This window comes from Solanum lycopersicum, chromosome 12 (assembly GCF_036512215.1).
Source record: "Solanum lycopersicum chromosome 12, SLM_r2.1".
In the NCBI taxonomy this organism is placed as follows: domain Eukaryota; kingdom Viridiplantae; phylum Streptophyta; class Magnoliopsida; order Solanales; family Solanaceae; genus Solanum; species Solanum lycopersicum.
This window is the reverse complement of record NC_090811.1, coordinates 56600290-56619509: the sequence shown is the minus strand read 5'-3', so window position 1 is coordinate 56619509 and position 19220 is coordinate 56600290. Positions and strand designations below refer to the sequence as shown.

Here is a 19220-nt window from a genome sequence, read left to right as displayed (position 1 = left end):
TTTTTCTTAAATATCTTATTTTACAAAAATCGGTAGGTATGGAAAGCTAATTCAATTATCGATCATTTCATAGGTCATGGAACACCTAATTCATTTTTTTGCTAAAAGTTAGTTCATTTGAAGTTGAACCAACTGCATTTTCCTCCTAACTGTCTACTGATTTCCACCTACGGTCCGTAGGTCCATCTACGTACCGTGTTGGTCAATCGTTGTTCTTTTTAGAGAGTGGGTAAATGGTGTCTTGATCTACTGATACAGACTACGAACCATAGTCTGACCTACAGACTGTAGGTCCATCCATCATTCAACACTTAGTAAAATTTTCTAGGCTACGTCTTGGGGGATTTTAAGTTGCAATCGACAGATGTGCAGCACGGGTCGTGGGTCAGGCTAAGGTTCGTCGATGGTAACCGTTGATTACACTTGCAGATTTCTAAAAAGCTGGTTTAGGTTTGTTTTGGATATGGGGTGTTACATTTTCTCCCCCTTGGGAACAATCGTCCTCGAATGAAGACTAAACTAGCTTAAATAGAGGGAGAGTTCTGCAATCCCTACTTCTAAACACTGAGATCTAAGTTTCTGACTGAATTGAGTTCCAAGAACATGCAAATACCCTAAAAATGCAAGTACAAACTGAGGGAAAATGATTCTAAGGCTGAATTCATGCATGAATGACTAAAAAACTGAAGTGACTTCTTTATTTCTCAACCTTCTTACCTGACGGTCAAGAATCTCAACTGGTACATCCGCATAAAATAGACTCTCTTTCACCGTGACACTCTCTAATGGCACTACAAAGGCTGGATCACCCACACACTTCTTCAAGAGTGAGAAAGTGGAAGACCGAATGTACTACTGCTAATTTTGCTGGAAACTCTAGCTCATATACCACCTTGCCAACCCTTTTCAAGATCTTGTAAGAGCCTACATATCTATTTCCCTTTCTTGTCAAATCTCAACACTCCTTTCATAAGTGGCACTTTTAGGAAAACCCAATCATCAACTTGGAACTCTGGTTCCCTTTTCCTTCATCTGCATAAGATTTCTGATGACTCTGGGCTGTCTTAAGTCTCTCTCTAATGAGTTGCACTTTCTCCATAGCATAAAGGATCTAATCTGGCCCTATCAAAGCTGCTTCACCTACTTCGAACCAACCAACATGATATCTACATCTACGCCCAACAGTGCCTCATAATGGGCTATTTGAATGCTAGAATGGTAGCTATTGTTGTAGGCGAACACAATAAGAGGAAGATGATCATCCCTACTACCCTTGAAATTGATTACACTCAGCCCTACTATCCTTGAAATCGATTACACAAGCTCTCAATATATCCTAAGGGTCATAATGGTACGCTCTGCCTGTCTATCCGTCTGTGGATGAAATGTTGTTCTAAGGTTAACTTCCTTACCAAGACCTTTGTAAAATGACTTCCGTAAATAAGAGGTAAACTGAGGACCTTTATATGAAAAAATAGACAAAGAAACCCCATGCAAACTCATAATTTCATTAATGTAGAGCTTGGCATAGTCCTATGCTGAATCTGTAGTCTTTATCGCTAAAAAGCGAGAAGACTTAGTCATCCTATCAACTATCACCCAAATTGAGTAATGTTTTTTGTGAGTACGAGGTAACCCTGTGATGAAATCCATATTGATCAATTCCCACTTCCAAGTAGGAATATCGATCTCTTGAGGCATACCTCCTGGTTTCTGATGTTCTACCTTGACTTGCTGGCAATTGGGGCACTTACTCACAAAATATTATATATCCCTCTTCATGCCATTCCACCAATAGACTTCCCCCAGATCACGATACATCTTAGTCGCACCTGGTTGACTAGGATTTTTGGGTTATGAGTTTCTACAAGGATATGCTTTCTCAACTCACCCACATCAGGAACACACAATCTACCCTGGTAGCGAAGTACACTATCTCCCCCTTGGGAGAAAACCTCCACTCTCTGATTGTGGACTGCACTCTTAAGTTCAAGAATGATTGGATCACTGTCTTGCTTTTTCTTAACCTCTACTACCAAAAAGGATTCTGCCCCATTCTAAACAGTCACACTATTTTCTGGTATGCTCATAAGGCAAACTCCTAAGCGAGCAAGCCAGTGAACATCCTCTACTAGATCCTTTATTTCTTCCTCATAATGTGCTACACTACCCATAGATAATTTGCTAAGAGCATTTGCTACTACATTTGCCTTACACTGATAATAATGCACATTTATATTATAATCCTTAAAGAAATCAAGCCATCTCCTCTGGCGAAGATTTAACTTTTCTGGGTGAACACATATTGAAGGCTCTTATGATCAGTGAACACATCTACATGAACAGCGTACACGTAGTGTCTCTATATCTTGAGGGCAAACACCACTGTTGCAAGCTCGAGGTCATGGGTTGGGTAGCTCTTCTCATGAACCTTAAACTGTCGAGAAGCATAAGCTATAACGTTATCTCACTGCATCAATAAAAAACCTTGGCCAACTCTGTGTGCATCACAATAGATAACATAACCATCTGAACCCTCTGGTAGAGTCAAGACATGAGCTGTAGTTAATCTAGTTTTCAATTATGCAAAACCTTTCTCATAATCATCGGACAATTGAAACTTGACTATCTTTTGAGTTAACCTAGTCAATGGTGAGGCTATGGATGAAAATCCTTCAGCGGACCTTTTGTAATAACCTGCTAGACCTAAGAAACTTCTAATATTTGTAGTAGAGGTAGGTCTGGGACATTGTTTCACGACTTCTATCTTCTATGAATTTACTCGGATCCCTTCGCTAGATACAATGTGACCATGGAAAGCAACGGACTGCAACCAGAACTCATATTTGCTAAACTTAGCAAATAATTGGCGATCCTTGAGAGTTTGTAGAACAATTGTGGAATGACTTGCATGTTCTTCCTCATTCCTCGTCATTCCTCGAGTAAATGAGGATATCATCAATCAAGACGATAACGAACAAGTCCAAGTACTGTTTGAACATTTTGTTTATCAAATCCATGAAATCTGTAGGAGCATTGGTTAGTCCAAACGACATAACTACAATTTTGTAATGCCCATACCAAGTTCTGAAGCTTGTTTTTGGAATTTCACTATCTCTGACTCTAAGCTGATGGTAACCCGATCTGATGTCTATCTTTGAGAAATGTCTAGCTCCTTCAAGTTGGTCAACCAAGTCATCAATCCTGGGGATGAAATACTTATTCTCGATTGTGAATTTGTTCAATTATTTATAGTCAGTGCACTTTTGGAGAGAACTATCTTTGTTCATTACGACCAATACTGGTGCACCCTATGGTGAAATACTAGGTATAATGAAGCCCTTCTCTAGAAGGTCTTTTAAGTGCTCTTTCAATTTCATAAGCTCTGTTGGAGCCATTCTATAAGGAGGAATAGAAATACGCTGGGTTTGTGCAAGAAAATCATTTCCAAAGTCAATTTCCCTTTCAGTAGGGATTTTGGGAAGATCTTTTGGAAATTCACAGACTACTGGAATTGACTCAAGAGTTGGGGTTTCAGGGATAGAATCCATAACCCGAACTAGATGATAGAAATAACCCATAAAGATCATCTTTCTAGCCTTAAGGTAAGAAATTAATCGACCAATAGGCGTCAAGATGTTACCCTTCCATTCTAGGACTGGTTCGTTTGGAACTTAAAACGAACATCCCTAGTTCTACAATTCACTGAGGCATAACAGAAATGTAACCAGTCCATGCGTAGAATAACGTCGAAGTCTACCATTTCTAACTCTACAAGATCTACTAAGTTGACTTTCTGGGAGACTGTGATAGGGCAATTACTGTATATTCGTCTAGCTATAACTCGGTCACAGACTGAAGTAGAGACTGAGAAAGGTTTTGAGAGAGTTTTTGGACTAACAGTGAATTGGAATTCTATAGAAAGAGTTACAATGGAAAGAGTAGCCCCAGGATCTAACAATGCATATACATCAAGGTCAAAGACTCCTAATATACAAGTGACTACATCAGGAGAAGCTTCCTGATATTGGCAAGCCTGAAGAGCATACAACCTGTTCTGGTGTTGACCGCCACCTGTACTAGATAAGTTACTTTGCTGAGTCGGGTGACTTGCTGGTGCTGATGAAGTTATAGATTGAGCTCTACAATTACTACCTCCTTGACCCTGTCGAGAAGGATAATCCCTCAACATGTGACCAGACTGACCGTACCCAAAACATACTTCTTTTCCTGTGAGACACTCGCCCGGATGGTTTTTACCACACTTAGGGTATATGGGGTACATCTTGTTGCGTGAAATACTTTCCTGAGACTTAGAGCTTGGTGCTCTAACCTTGTAGTAATTCTAATTCTTGGAGAATGGAACACTAGCAGACGAAGGGGTTGGAGCTAAAAACTTTTGCTGGCTATGCGAGCGATTTCCACCACCCAGTTTCTTGCGGAGAATAATATAGTTACCTATCCTATCCTTGTGGTTCTCCTTATCCTGTTCCCTAAGCTTATCACCCTCAACCTGCTGAGCATGAGTCATAAGACTAGAGATGTTCATATCTCCACGTAACATAGCACTTCTGCACTCAGTTTTCACTAAATCAAACACTCAATACAAGAACTTATTCATCTGATCCCTGGAGTCAGCAACTATGTGAGGAGCATACCTGGAGAGTTGCTTAAACTTGAGCCCATGCTCTTGGACCTTCATGTTTTCCTACCTTAAGTTTATGAATTCTTGACCCTTTGCTTTTCTCAACTCTATTGGGAAAAACCTCTCTATAAATGTCTCACTAAAGCAATCCAAAGTAATAGGATTTGCATATGTACCCCTACTTTCCATCCACAGAGTGTACCAAATATGAGCAACATCCTTCAACTAGAATGATGCCAACTCAACTCGATCATTCCCAGTGACTTGCATTACCTCAATGATCCTCTTGATCTCATCCAAGGAATTCTGAGGGTACTCATTAGTTTTTGATCCTAAGAACTCATGTGGATTCATCATAACAAAGTCAAAGACCCTTGCTATTACCGATGCATCATTTGCATTCACATAAGCATGAGACCGATTTTTCTAGTTAGTTATACTCTGAGCCAACATCTGTATGACATTCCTAAACTCATCATTGGAGACTTCCTGATTTGGGACTGGAGGATATGTGTTGGCATTCCTAGCATTCACATTCCTAGCATTAGGTCTACGAGGAGGCATGATCTGAAACGTAGAATGTCAAGTTAGAGTAGAATAAGATCATACCTTAAGCACAATAAGAGTAACAAGAAAGTGAAGCTTTCCTAAAACACTTTGTAGCCTCCCGCTCATTAGATGTGGTTCACTTCATACCCATGTAAAAGTCTCTACTTAGTGGGGTTTTTCAGACATCCTAGGACACTTAAACCTAATGCTCTAATACCATGTTTTGTCACGCCCCGATCTACCCCCGAAATGCGTACATGAAACCTAGGACCACAAGTGATCCCAAGCTAACCCTGTTGGCATGATCATGAGCATACTAAAGATGATAAACTGAATGCGGAAGCTAAGTCATAATTTAAACTAAAAAGATGGGGAATACCCACATTCTATAACTTAGATATTTGAAACAATGAGTTTAATTAAAAGAAAATATTAACTCAATACTAAGATGAAACTAACTATGTCTGAAATAAGCCTCTAACTAACTAGAAATGATGGGAAAAGGCCCAGCTAAGTCTAGCAAAAACTGAAACTAAATGACTAAAAGACTGAAATGAACTCATGACTATTGTCCTCAGAGAATGATGACTCACCAGTAAATCTGCTGAATAGAAGATTGGGAATTGATCTATGCGTGATTTGGATGTTGAGAACCTGAATCTACACCACGGTAAGATGTAGCGCACGTATCCATCAATACTTGAAGGTACTGATCATGAAGGATTCAGTAAAGCTGAAATAATACATAATTGAATAAGCACAAAATCAACTATATAATCTAAACATAATATAAATTTTGAATGCTGAAATAACTGAATGCAATGACCAATTTATAACATGCTGAAATTGATATTGGATATTTAATAAATGGTCAATACAGTGGAATTTGACTGATCTATCGGAGCTACTGATAACCGATACTAAAACCATATGAGATAAATATGGAGCCCGTTGTATATGCACCACTGAGAGGACCCAATATACCCTGCCAGAGGTATAAAGACATGTTGGTGTGATCATTAAGTTGATGCCCACAGAGGGGACTTACAACTTACTTGGTTAGTAGTTTTGGGACTTATTGGGTACGCTAAACCCTAGTCCAACTAGGTATTATGCTATTTTCAATTAATTAAATGATTAACATATTATGACAGGATTTTTATAAATACTGAATAGCTCAAAACTTACATGAAAGCTTAAAATGCAACAATTAATTTTGTAATTTATACATTTATAACTGAGGCATGTATATCTGAAGCAAATGAAATATATGACCTAGCATGTGTAATTCACGAATTAAAGAAATACATAGATAGTATTATGAAATTAATGAAATTATATGAGTAATGACATTGTCATCTGATTTGGAACATATATTTAATAAATTCAGAAAGTTCTGTTATAGTTCTAGAAACCCTAGGTTTATTCATGATAAGAGAATAAAAAACAGACTGAACACTAGGGATCCAATTTGTGAAAGGAAACCAATAATGAAATCTCACATACCTGGTGATGAAATTCTTTGAGAAATATTTAGATTTCAGGGCTGGAACTGCTAGAACCTTGCTGTATTTTTGAACTAGGGTTCTTAACCTTTCTCTCCTTTTTTGCTTCTAATTTTCTAAGTTTTGATTTATGATTTTGACTTTGGTAAGTTTTAGGATTAAACTTACTAAATTCTGATTATTTAGGGTCAAAAAGATGTATTATAGGGTTTAAATGAAGTGGAAAAAGATCAAAAGACCCCTGAGTTAGTTGATGTCAGACGAAATGACGACCTAGACTAACGGACCATCGTTAAATCGACTATCCGTCATTTGGATCCGTAGGTTGGGTTTGTTTAATAGGACTATACTAAAACGAGCATCATATTTTACTCGGAGGTCTGATTTTAGCAAACTCAGTAGATATGGAAAGCTAATTCAATTGTCTATCATTTCATAGGTTATGGGAAAACTAATTAACTTTGTGCTAAGATTTATGATCATTTGAAGTTAACCCAACTGCATTTCCCCCCTAACTGTCTGCTAATTTCCACCAACAGTCCATAGGTCTATCTATGGATTGTGATGGTCAATCGTGGTTCTTGTCAGAGAGTGGGTAAATGGGGTCTTGATCAACGGATACATTATACGGACCTTAGTCTGACTTATGGACCATAGGTCCATCCATTGTTCGACACTTATTCAAATTTTTCTGGGATGTTTCTTGGGGGAGTTTCAATCACAATTCATGGATGTGCAGCACGAGCCCTGGGTCCGGGAAGAGTCCATGGATTGTATCCGTCAGTTGCACCTATAGATTTCTAAAAAGCTGATTTTTGGTCTATTTTGGATACGGGGCGTTACAACACATTCATATATGCATCAATTTGCCTTCAAGGCCTTGGTCAACACATATATAATGACAATAAAGTAAACATTGCCACCATAAGTGGGCTATACCATACAATGCCATACAAGGCTTCATCAACAAAATTATAGAGAAGTAGAGAAGTAGAAAAGTAGAGCAATTCTTACCAATCCTTTAGCCTTTGGTCATCATTGAACATTAATAATCTTTCATCAACAATACTAGTACAGGGCAGTAGCTAAAATACCATAATCATAAATTAAATCATGTACAAGTCGCTACAAGATCATACTACTATATAATACAATACATCACATGTATACTAGGAAGTAGAGAGTTATAGATCATCAACCAATTTTTCTAGTCTTGTTCATCAATCATATTTTATTAATAATATACTTTTCGGGAAGTATCTAAAGAGATAAAACATCGTAGCTTTATCATTCTTCATTCTTTCTAAGATATAGATCACGAAATATACATTCCTCTACCAAGTTTATATGCTATAAGAATCTAAATCAATGTTTACCAATTCAATGGTTATCTATTCATATTAGATCAATTATACATAATTATCATCACATTATACAAACAGGCAGTAGCTAAGGACAGCTCACCATGATCGAGTCACATGACAACCAACCTAACATTAAGATTATAACTTACTACTTGATAGACTAGAAGAACCTAGATCAATTTAAACTAAGCCTTATTTACTTTGATCATACAAGATTTATATACACAATTCAATCATGGTATCAACCTAAGGTAGTAGCTAAAAGCATCTTAACATAGTCAAATTCAACTTTTACACATTTAAAGATCCATGTTACGGTGATAAGATAGAGGCATAGGCTAGTCATGTTCAATTCTTCATACATTGATCCAATTGGATCATTCATCTATAAATACCATAAATATACATTCTACACATTAGAAATAAGTATATTAACATAAGTGAATCACAAATTGATAAGCATAAGATGAATATCATAAAGCCATACATAGGCTAAATCAAGTTTGTGAAAGAGCATGGGTTCATCATGCAATTCGATTGAAAATCACGTCCAAATCATTAGATAATAATTAATACATTCATATTATGCTTTTGAAATCAATTTAAGAAAAAGCCATGGTTAGTTAGAGATGAATGATAACCATAGCTCTATTACATGAAGAATTAAATAAAATTGGTGAAGAATCCATGGAAAATCCCATCTACACGCTGCCCTTGAACTTCACATTCAATGGAGGTTTCTAGAGAGGATATTTTGGGAGAGGGAGGTTTGATTTTAATTTGGAGGATTGGGTATGGGATATTCACGTTTTAGATCATATATATATATACTTAAAAATAGGTATATAAACCTCGTAGATTCAATTTATTACGTGGGGTAAATTTCCCATTCACCACATACTTAGGCACCGTGCATGGCATTGACTGCAGGCCTACATAGATGGACACCAACAACGGGGCGTGGGTCCGTCGAAGGACCATCCCGTGCCTCCATCGTTTGGTTCTGAGGATGTCATGTAGCCAAGACTTCTCCAGGATAAGTTCCCATAGACGCCTTCCATCGAGAGGGCGTCAGTCCACCAACGTGACGTTCTTTGAGCTCGTCGATTGACACTGCCAAAACAGCCATTGGGTCCTTCTTGTGTGTCCTTTTTGCGGGGCCCTTTGGAAGCCATACCCGGATGTTTATAACGTAAATAAAAACATTAACAAGTGAAGGATCTTCCACATCATTTTGGTTTAAATCAATTAGACGCAACACGTCCAAATATCCTAGGCCCCATAAAGACACACATGAATGTCTCAAGGGCTAACTTTCGAACGTCTTAGATGTTTGAACTCCAAACTTCATTAAACTCCATAAAATACCTATAAAAATCTTTATAAATAATTTTAAGACTTCATAAGATCATTTAATATAAATATAAGAATGTATAGATACATAAGGCACATAGGTGACTAGTCGTCGAACGTCTTGGTCATCCCTTGACGTTTGACTTCCAAATCACCTCAAACCTCATACACTTCATTAATTACACATTACAATTCATATTAGGACCTTATAACCTTATGAATAAAATTTTAGGCTCTAGACACCCTAACTCATTTTGAGGGTCTTACAAGAGATTCCCTTAGTCATGAGAGTTAAGCGAATATGGCTTCATGGGAGGGTTAATATGAATAGGATGGCTTTAAAGTAATAGTTAGTGTGAGGTATGGGATTCCCTCATGCATTTAACAAGTTTTACTTGAGCTTACCTAGGAGTATGGTACCCTTATGGAAGAAAATCTTAAAGAGTAGACCATGTATGTAGATCATGTTTAAGATAACCAAAAAGGGATACTTGGCTTGAGTAGTATTATGGTATGTTGTTATTGCTTTGAACTTTTATGATTTTGATTTTAATTCAGAATGTTTCTATTATGGAATTTGAATAAGATTCAATTATGCTTATATGATTCTTATTATGAGAAATTGGTTCGTTATGATTATGATGTATCTTTTATGTTCATTAACTTTGTCTTATGTTGACTTGTGATTGAATGATGTTATGTTGGAGATTATCCTTATGAATATGTTACTCTTATGATTATATCTTATATTGACTAACCATTTGATATGCTCTTATGATGTTGTGTTAGCTTTCCTACTTGGTACATTTTGTACTAACGCATATTGCCAACATTCTAATTAAATGTAGGATATCAGAGTTTGAGTGTTCTTGGAGGATAGTTGTCTAGAAGTGCAAGAAGGGTTGAAAAATTGGTGAAACCTCATAGATTTGAGGACAAACCCTTTATTTTTATATGTCGTTTCCTTTTCTCTTAGACATTGTATGGGCTGCGTCCCAATGGTTTTACTTCAAGAGTTTAATAAATGGTTTGAGACAAAGTGTTAGTAAATACTTCCGCTTGATTTTGTATGTAAAATGATTTCAATTGTAAAACTTTTAAATTTCTCTTTATTTTCTATTATGTTATTTTATGATTATGCGAAGGGCTTGTATGAGACCCCTTCTAGTTAGGTATGTTCTGTTACTTTTAGGGGGTAACCCTGGGTCGTGACAGTGAGATGGGATTTCTTTCAACTCATGCTTAGGAGCTTCTTTAATTGACATATTAGGTGGAGACCAAACACTCTATTGAATAGTTCCAAATTGACTCTTTAAATACCTATAATGGCCACATACAATGTTTGCACTATCTTTTATGCTTCAGCATCACAAAAATGGTATGTCCAACCAACACTCTTTCTAGTGGGTGCCTAGATGTGATGTAATGATCTTAAAAGCAAGATTAATGACAATAGTCGACGACACATTTTAAATAATTAATGAAACTTCAATGTCTAATATGCCTTTAACACTTCCACTTTATCATGTGACCTCATTGTTAAATGACATGATGGTACGTCTATCAAAGCACGCCTAGTGACCAAGAAAGTTTTCCCCGATATCAATGATATCTTAGGGTTCAAATCAAAATTTGGCACAACAAAGTCAATAAGAAAAATGAACAACCTCACTTAAACTGACACATCTTCGACAACACCTTCGAGTCAAGCAACTGATCAACCTGCAAATTGTAAGATGATGGTTGTAGGTTAAGGACTATTAAAACCAACTTTTTCTGCAATGATGCAAGAATAAGATAAATGCAAGCACCAAGATCACACAATCCCCATGCATGAATTATATGCCCTATATTAATACATTTCCACGCCCCGAGCCTACACCCTGGGTGGTACTGTCACTTTAGAATAATTGTTGGCCCCAAGCGAACCCCTGTCCTGGCATAACTCTTAGAAGAAGACTTACTTATGATAAAAATGCTTTATAAATTAGACTGAAATGTCAATAGATAACTTAGAATGTATAAAGAAACATTTACTAGCCAAATGGCAATCAAGTGTCAATAATCAAAACAGGAACATAAAGGCTCAAGAACTAACATCAACTAAGTAACTATGAAGTCTCTAACAACTCAATTGAACGTTGGGACAGGACCGACGACATCCTTATGAAGTGACTGATAAAGCAATAAAAATGTTCCTCAAGAAGCAAAAAGGATCACCAACAACTTTGAAGGTCAACTAGAATGAATGATGTGCTGGATGCTGATCCTGGCTACCTGTATCTGCATTATGAAAAGATGCAGGTCAACTGGAATAAGTACTTTCAATATACGAGCATGCGAGGGTAATTCTAAACACATAATCTTAAAAAGATCTAAAAGTACATACTTGGGCTCAACTTACCTAAACTTAAATCATTTCAATATAAAGAAATAATATGAATGCAACATAAAGAAAAGTTTTAAATCATGGATAACAAGAAATAGAATAGTAACTCATTTGTATGCAAAGATACAATATAAAATTTGTTTGTATAAAAATACAATTAACTTTGTGTATATAATGATACAAAATAATTTTCTGAGAGTTTCTCTAACCTACAACTATCACTTAAGAGCTATGTGATGATACCACATTTTACCTCACGATGTCAGGGTCGTTTTATACCTTGCCGGGGTATATAACCTAACTACTTAGTGAATCCACTAATCTATGCTAAAAAGCACTAAGGAATTATCTAAAATGTATGATCCTTGTCTACCAATTATGGAAACATGGTTTATTGGGACTAGGAGTTGTCTGAACTCTTCCTCATATTGGTGCTCAATACTATTCCCAAAATATAACTAGCTCATATATTTAAAAGTATAACTTTTTCCGTGATTTGAGATAATTACTCAAAACCTAGCCCAAAGTCTCACTAGAAAATCAATGTTTTCTCTCATGCTTAATTGTGAAAGCATTTACTTTTTACTGAAAAACTAGATCAAGGGCTCTATTCAAAACGATGTTTCCTTTCTTGTTTAAATGTGAAAACATTTTCTCTATGGGAATACATAGTCCCCATATGTTATTTTGTAAAAATGAACTTCATTCTTTACTCTTTACTCAACTCGAAACTAAAGTCTTAAAATAAGTTTAAAAGATTTGCAAAAATCTTCTTGAAAGGACTATAAGAACTCTCTAGACTTGGCTGTTAGCTATCCAAAAATTTTAATATATAGATTCAAGGTTATGGTTCATGTTTATGGATGATATCATGATGTTTATATGTACCTTAGTGTGTAGAAATCATAGGTATGATTCAAGGAAACTCAAACAGAAAGAACTGGGAAAGGGTAGGAGATCTGGCGACCCTGGCACTCTGAATGGCATCAGGCACCATAGACCAAACTGCAGAAGCTGGGGTGGTCTGAGTGGTGCAGTTCCCCAGAGCCCAAACTTTCGAATCTCATGTGGGGCGCTCTGAGTGAAGCGACGCCCCGCCCCTTTTCCCCAAAAATTGAACAATTTATTTTGCTCGTTTTTCAACCCTAATTTATCTAGATTCAATTGGTTCCTTCCCCAAACACTTAAATTAAAAAACCCAAACAAATTATACAAGAATCTAGCAAAAAAAAGAACTTCAAAGCTCATGAAATTAACTCAAAATTTCTAAGGAACTGAACAATTAAGAATCCAATAGAAACTTCAAAAAAATCCATCAAGAACTCAATTTCTCTAATTTAAGGAACATTAATACACTTGAATAAATCATTATTGGTGAGAGGGTGAACGAACCAAATGCTATGTGATCTCACATACCTCGTAGGGATTACCCCGTGGTGAAATCAACAAGCTGAATTTCAAGAACACGACGAATCCTTGGCGTCTTCACCTCTTTTCTCTACTCTCAAGAACATAGAGTAATTTTATAAACTGAACAAAATCAGTTTTGACCCCAAATAAATTACTAAAAATGGATTTAATTAATTGGATAATGAAAATACCAGAATACCCCTTTAAAATTTGGTTAACTTTCCTTATCTAAAATCCCAACTTTGAACTGACATATCTCCCTCATACGAACTCGAAAATTAGAAAACTTCAAGGCATTGGAAAGGTAATTCAAAGAACTTTCATTGTATATCTTCGTTCACCTAACAACTCATGTATTAAGACTTATTAATGTTTAAACTTGACCCAAATTTTATACTTAGCAAAACTTGTCAAACTTTCAAAATTTGATATTTCCAAAAGTGGTTTATTTCTAATTCTAGTTTTTTCATATCGAGCGGTATAACATATACATTGTGAAGCTACTCCGATCTTTCAGTATGGTGGGTATCATAATCTAAATACTAGAATTGCACTCCTTGATAAGTCTAACTGTATCATACTCTGTTAACATACTCTTACTTGCCAAAATCTCCTTAACATGTTGAGTATGCTTTGGTATTTCCCTGCAAAACATAACCACACAAAAAATTAATGTGAACTTGGGTAAGTAGAGAGAGAAGTTTACCAAAGCATTCATTGTCACTATGTTTCTTTTCTTTTTTGTGGAAGGAAGAAGTGGTTTGATTTTAGTAGCTGCACTTTCCTCGTGTGATGTTTTCCCAACCTTACTATTCTTCGATAGGTGAAACCACTACATGAAGACGAACGAGGCAAATTCATGGGTAAGTATTCTCTTTGTGGTTCAACTCCAAAATTACAAATTGATTGTTATAACTTATGAATAATATATACAATCAAAAATTTTAAAAAATCAGTAAGGACACTAATACAAACATTAACATAGTGAATATATACATTTTTGAAACTAACCGTAGAAAAGAAAGAGAACAATTGGGAAAGGAAGATGAAAATACAAATAAGAGTAGAGAAAGGAAAAACCAAAAATCATTTGAAAAATATCCTGGAGAAGATACAGAGGAATTCAAAAGAAAAATGAATAATTTATTGTATAGATCTATTTATAAGATTCGAGTATAATTAGTACTTCTCAGGTATTATAAGTAACTATATAACAAGATATTTAGATATACGGTAATTTTGTTCTTAATATGTTCCCCACATAAATTTGTCTTTCGAAAAATCCTTAGCCCCACACTGATGTAAGAACTAATTATTTTTTCAAAAATTAAATAAAATAATCGTCGCTATGCACTAGTTTAAGGAGGGAATTTGGGGATTTTAGGTGTTAGAGCAGTTATCTTGCGTGAAATGAACCCACGAAGGTTCAGCCTATGAATTTTGAGATTTTTCAAACTTTTTTTGTGATCAAAGGGTGAAGAAGGTGTAACAATCGGAGAGTATTCCCTAGACTTTACCGACATACTTGATCTCAAAGAGGTTTCATACAACCCCTTAGCATAATCATCATTGCATAATGAACTTGAAATAATGTGGAATTTAAAACTTTTTACAATAGAACTTCAAACTTCCTTTTCAAAAATAAAAATAGTAAGAATCTAATATCATTGTCACATATACATCATCTATTTACATGATTTCAACAAAAGTCTTAAAATAGGGTCCTTAGCCCTTTAGACACAATAGTCTTTTAGAACAAAAGTACATAAGAAGGATTACTAATTCTATTACTTCAATAGAGAAATCAAAAAGTGGCATCAAGTTCATTAGTCCATGGATCTTTGAGGACCTACCACAAATCTTTGAGATAAGAAATCCAAGATTTATTCAACGATGTAGGAGCAATCCGAATACCAGTAACCTATACTCATATTCTAAAAAAGAAGAAGAAAAGGGGTTAGTACAATTAATGCACTAAGTAAAGAGAAAATGCATAAGAACCTTTAAAACATGAGAGAGGGAGATTTATATGAAAGTATGCATTTATGAAGTTTTGGAAAGGCTTTAACATCATCAACACAATACATAAGGCAAATACCCTAACCATGTCCATGTCCAACTACAATGAAGTTATAACCTTGATACATCCTAAGACTCACTTTTGCAATGTAAAGTTTGCCTCCCATAATACCAACTCTGCCAAGAGTTCCTTTGAACCCACACTAGCCACACACATTACTTTTTCCATTCAATCTCATATACTAATCATGAGTGAAACACATATATCATGAACCACATTTGAATATAAGAATATGCTCACTCTAACCACTATCCATTTAATAAACATGTAATTATCATTATCTCATAACCGCAAAGAAACACCTACAACAACCTTCTAAGCTTACTATTGTAATGTACAAGTGAAGTCCCGTACCCCCAGTTCTACTTAGTAAACTCATTAGGATGTCATAGACTAGTTCGTACTTCTTTCATTACATCATTATTTAGGGAAGATTCATCATAACCAACCTGGACCATGAGAACATACATGGAATCCTGTGTTATAAAGCCCCAAACTGAAAAAGGATACATATTAGCTACTATGTGGATCCACTAGCTATGTCCTACATGGACACATAGTTAAGGGATACAAAGATTGATTCTAGGGACTCTATATATTACATCAACGGGGGATTCCCCATCTCATGAGTATCGCTAGGATAACCCAACCTCTTGCATTAATAGAAGGCTGTTTTCCTCATTGTTCGTATCCTCTCAGTGCTTAGTATACTTCCCCAACTTACTACCATTAGTCCTTTAAATTTTATTTTATATATATATATATATATATATATATATATATATATATAATTTAGGAAAAAGGGATCTTTTGGGTGCGGTTAATCTGATCAAAGGTTTAGGGATTGTCATTCTAGACTGGGTCAAGAAGGTGGTAACGGAAAAGCTCAGTCTACAACTTCAGTAGCACCAACAAGTCATCCAACTCAGCTAGGGTAACTCATATGTTAAAGGTGGCGGTCAGCGCCAGACATGTTGTATGCTTTTTAGGCTCGCCAGGATCAGGAAGGTTCCCCTGATGTAGTCACTGGTACGTTACGAGTCTTTGACCTTGATGTTTATGCATTGTTAGATCCTGAAGCTACTTTTTCATTTGTAACTCCTTACATAACAGTCCAATTTAGTCTATGTCCAAAAATACTCTCAGTACCTTTCTCAGTCTCTACTCTAGTCGGTGACTTAGTTATAGCTAGACCAGTATACAAAATTGTCGTATCACAGTCTCTAAAAAAGTCACCTCAGCAAATCTAGAATAGTTAGAAATGGTAGACTTCGATGTCATTTTAGTCATGGATTGGTTACATTCTTGTTATGCCTTTGTTTCCAAACGAACAATTCTTAGAGTGGAAGGGTAGTAGCTTAGCGCCTATGGGTCGATTCATTTCTTACCTTAAGGCCAGAAAGATGATCTCCAAGGCTTATATATATCATCTAGTTCGGTTTAAGGATTCTAGATATGAAACCCCAACTCTTGAGTCAGTTTGAGTAGTTTATGAGTTCGCAGAAATGTTTCCAGAAGATACTCCCGGAGTCCTTCCCGAAAGGGAAATTGACATTGGAATCGGTCTACTTCCAGATACCCAACCAATTTATATTCCTCCATACAGAATGTCTTCTGCAGAGCTTAAGGAATTGAAAGAGCAGTTGAAAGATCTTCTAGATAAGGTCTTCATTAGACCTAGTATTTCACCATCTGGTACACGAATGTTTTTCATAAATAAGAAAGATGGTTCTCTCAGAATGTGCATTGACTATAGAAAGTAAGGTCACAATCAAGAACAAGTATCCCATACCCATGACTGATGACTTGTTTGAACAACTTTATGGTGCTATCCATTTCTCAAAGATAGACCTTAGATCTGGTTATAATCAGCTTAGAGTCAAACATAGTAACATTCCAAAAACAGCCTTCAGAACTTCTATAGTGATTATGAATATAGAAGCAGTGAAACGGTGGCCCAAACCTACCTCTACCATCAAAATCAAAAGTTTCTTAGGTTTAGCGGGTTATTACAGTAGGTTCACCATTGACTAGGTTGATTTAGAAGATGGTCAAATTTCAATGGTCAGATGATTGTGAGAAAAACTTTGCAGAATTGAAAACTAGATTGACTACAGTTGCTGACTTGAATTTATCAGAGGGTTCAGATGGTTATGTGATTTATTGTGATTCACCCAGATTTGGCCTAGGTTTTGTGTTGATGCATAGAGATAAGGTTATAGCGTATGCCTCTAGACAACTTAAGATGCATGAGAGGAAATATCCATCTCATGACCTCGAGATTACAACAATGGTGTTTGCACTCAAGATATGGAGACACTACTTGTATGGTGTTCATGTAGATGTGTTCACCGATCATAAGAGCCTTCAGTATGTGTTCACACTGAAAGTTGAATCTTCGCTAGAGGAGATGGCTAGAGTTCCTTAAGAACTATGATATAAGTGTGCATTATCATCCTAGTAAGGCGAATGTAGTATTCGATGCTCTTAGAAGATTACCTATGGGTAGTGTTACCCATGTTAAGGAAGAAAAGAAGGAGGTAGTGAAGGATGTTCATTGGCTTGCTCACTTGGGAGTTTGTCTTATAGGAATTTCAGATAGTGGTGTAAAAGTTAAGAATGTGACAGAATCTTCTTTGGTAGTAAAGGTTAAGAAAAATCAAGACAGTGATCCAATCTTGCTTGAACTTAACGGTGAAGTCTACAATCAGAGAGTGGAGGTTTTCTCTCAAGGGGAGATGGTGTACTTCGCTACCAGGGTAGATTGTGTGTTCCTGATGTGGGTGAGTTGAGAAAGCATATCCTTGCATAAGCCCATAACTCCTGATATTCTATTCATCTAGGTGTCACTGAGATGTACCATAATCTGTGGAAAGTCTATTGGTGGAATGGCATGAAGAGGGATATAGCCGATTTTGTTAGTAAGTGCCCCGATTGCCAACAAGTCAAGGTAAAACATCAAAAACAAGGCGGTATGACACAAGAGATAGATATTCCTACTTGGAAGTGGGATGTAATCAATATGGACTTCATCAAAAGATTACTACGTACTCATAGATAACATGACTCTATTTGGGTGATAGTCAATAGGATGACTAAGTATTCTCACTTTTTAGCAGTCAAGACTATAGATTCGACAGAGGCATATGGAAAGCTTTAAATTAATTCAACTGTGAGTTTTGCATGGGGTTCGTTTTTCCATTTTATCAGATAGAGGTCCTCAGTTTACCTCTCATTTCTGGAAGTCATTTCATAATGGTCTTGGTACGGAAGTTAAGTTTAGCACATCATTTAATCCGCAGATGGATGGACAATGAAAGCGTACCATTCATACCCTAGAGGATATGTTGAGATCTTGTGTCATAGATTTCAAGGGTATTTGGAATGATCAACTTCCTCTTATTGAGTTTGCTTACAATAATAACTATCATTCCAGCATTCAATTGGCCCCTTATGAGGCTTTATATGGGCGTAGATGTAGATCTCATGTTGGTTGGTTTGATTTAGGTCAAGCAGCCTTGATAGGGCCATATTCACTCCTTTATGCTATGGAGAAATTGCAACTCATTAGAGAGAGACTTAATACAACCCAAAGTCATAAGAAATCTTATGCAGATGTAGGGAGAATGGAACTAGAGTTCCAAGTTGATGATTTGGTTTTTCTGAAAGTCTCTCCTATTAAAGGGGTGATGAGATTTAGAAAGAAAGGGAATTTAGATATGTAGGACCTTACATGATCTTTAAAAGGATTGGCAAGGTTGTATATCAACTAGAATTACCAGTAGACTTAGCAGCAGTGCATCCAGTCTTCCACATCTCACTCTTGATTAAGTGTGTGGGTGATCCAGCCTATATAGCGTCATTAGAGAGTGTGACGGTGAAAGATAGTCTTTCTTACAACGATGTATCAGTTGAGATTCTTGAC

At 36.3% G+C, this 19220-nt stretch overlaps 1 protein-coding gene across 1 annotated transcript; it reads right to left on the bottom strand.

Moving 5' to 3' along the window:
- Positions 1-3652: 3652 nt before the first annotated feature.
- LOC138340454 (uncharacterized) lies at positions 3653-4192 on the bottom strand. The gene has a single exon (XM_069292178.1). The coding sequence runs from the start codon at positions 4190-4192 to the stop codon at positions 3653-3655; it is 540 nt and encodes a 179-aa protein (XP_069148279.1).
- Between the last annotated feature and the right edge of the window lie 15028 nt (positions 4193-19220).

What these genes read in the sequence shown, in the direction of transcription:
- LOC138340454 (XM_069292178.1), bottom strand. Translation starts at nt 4,192, where the DNA reads ATGTTGAGGGATTATCCTTCTCGACAGGGTCAAGGAGGTAGTAATTGT.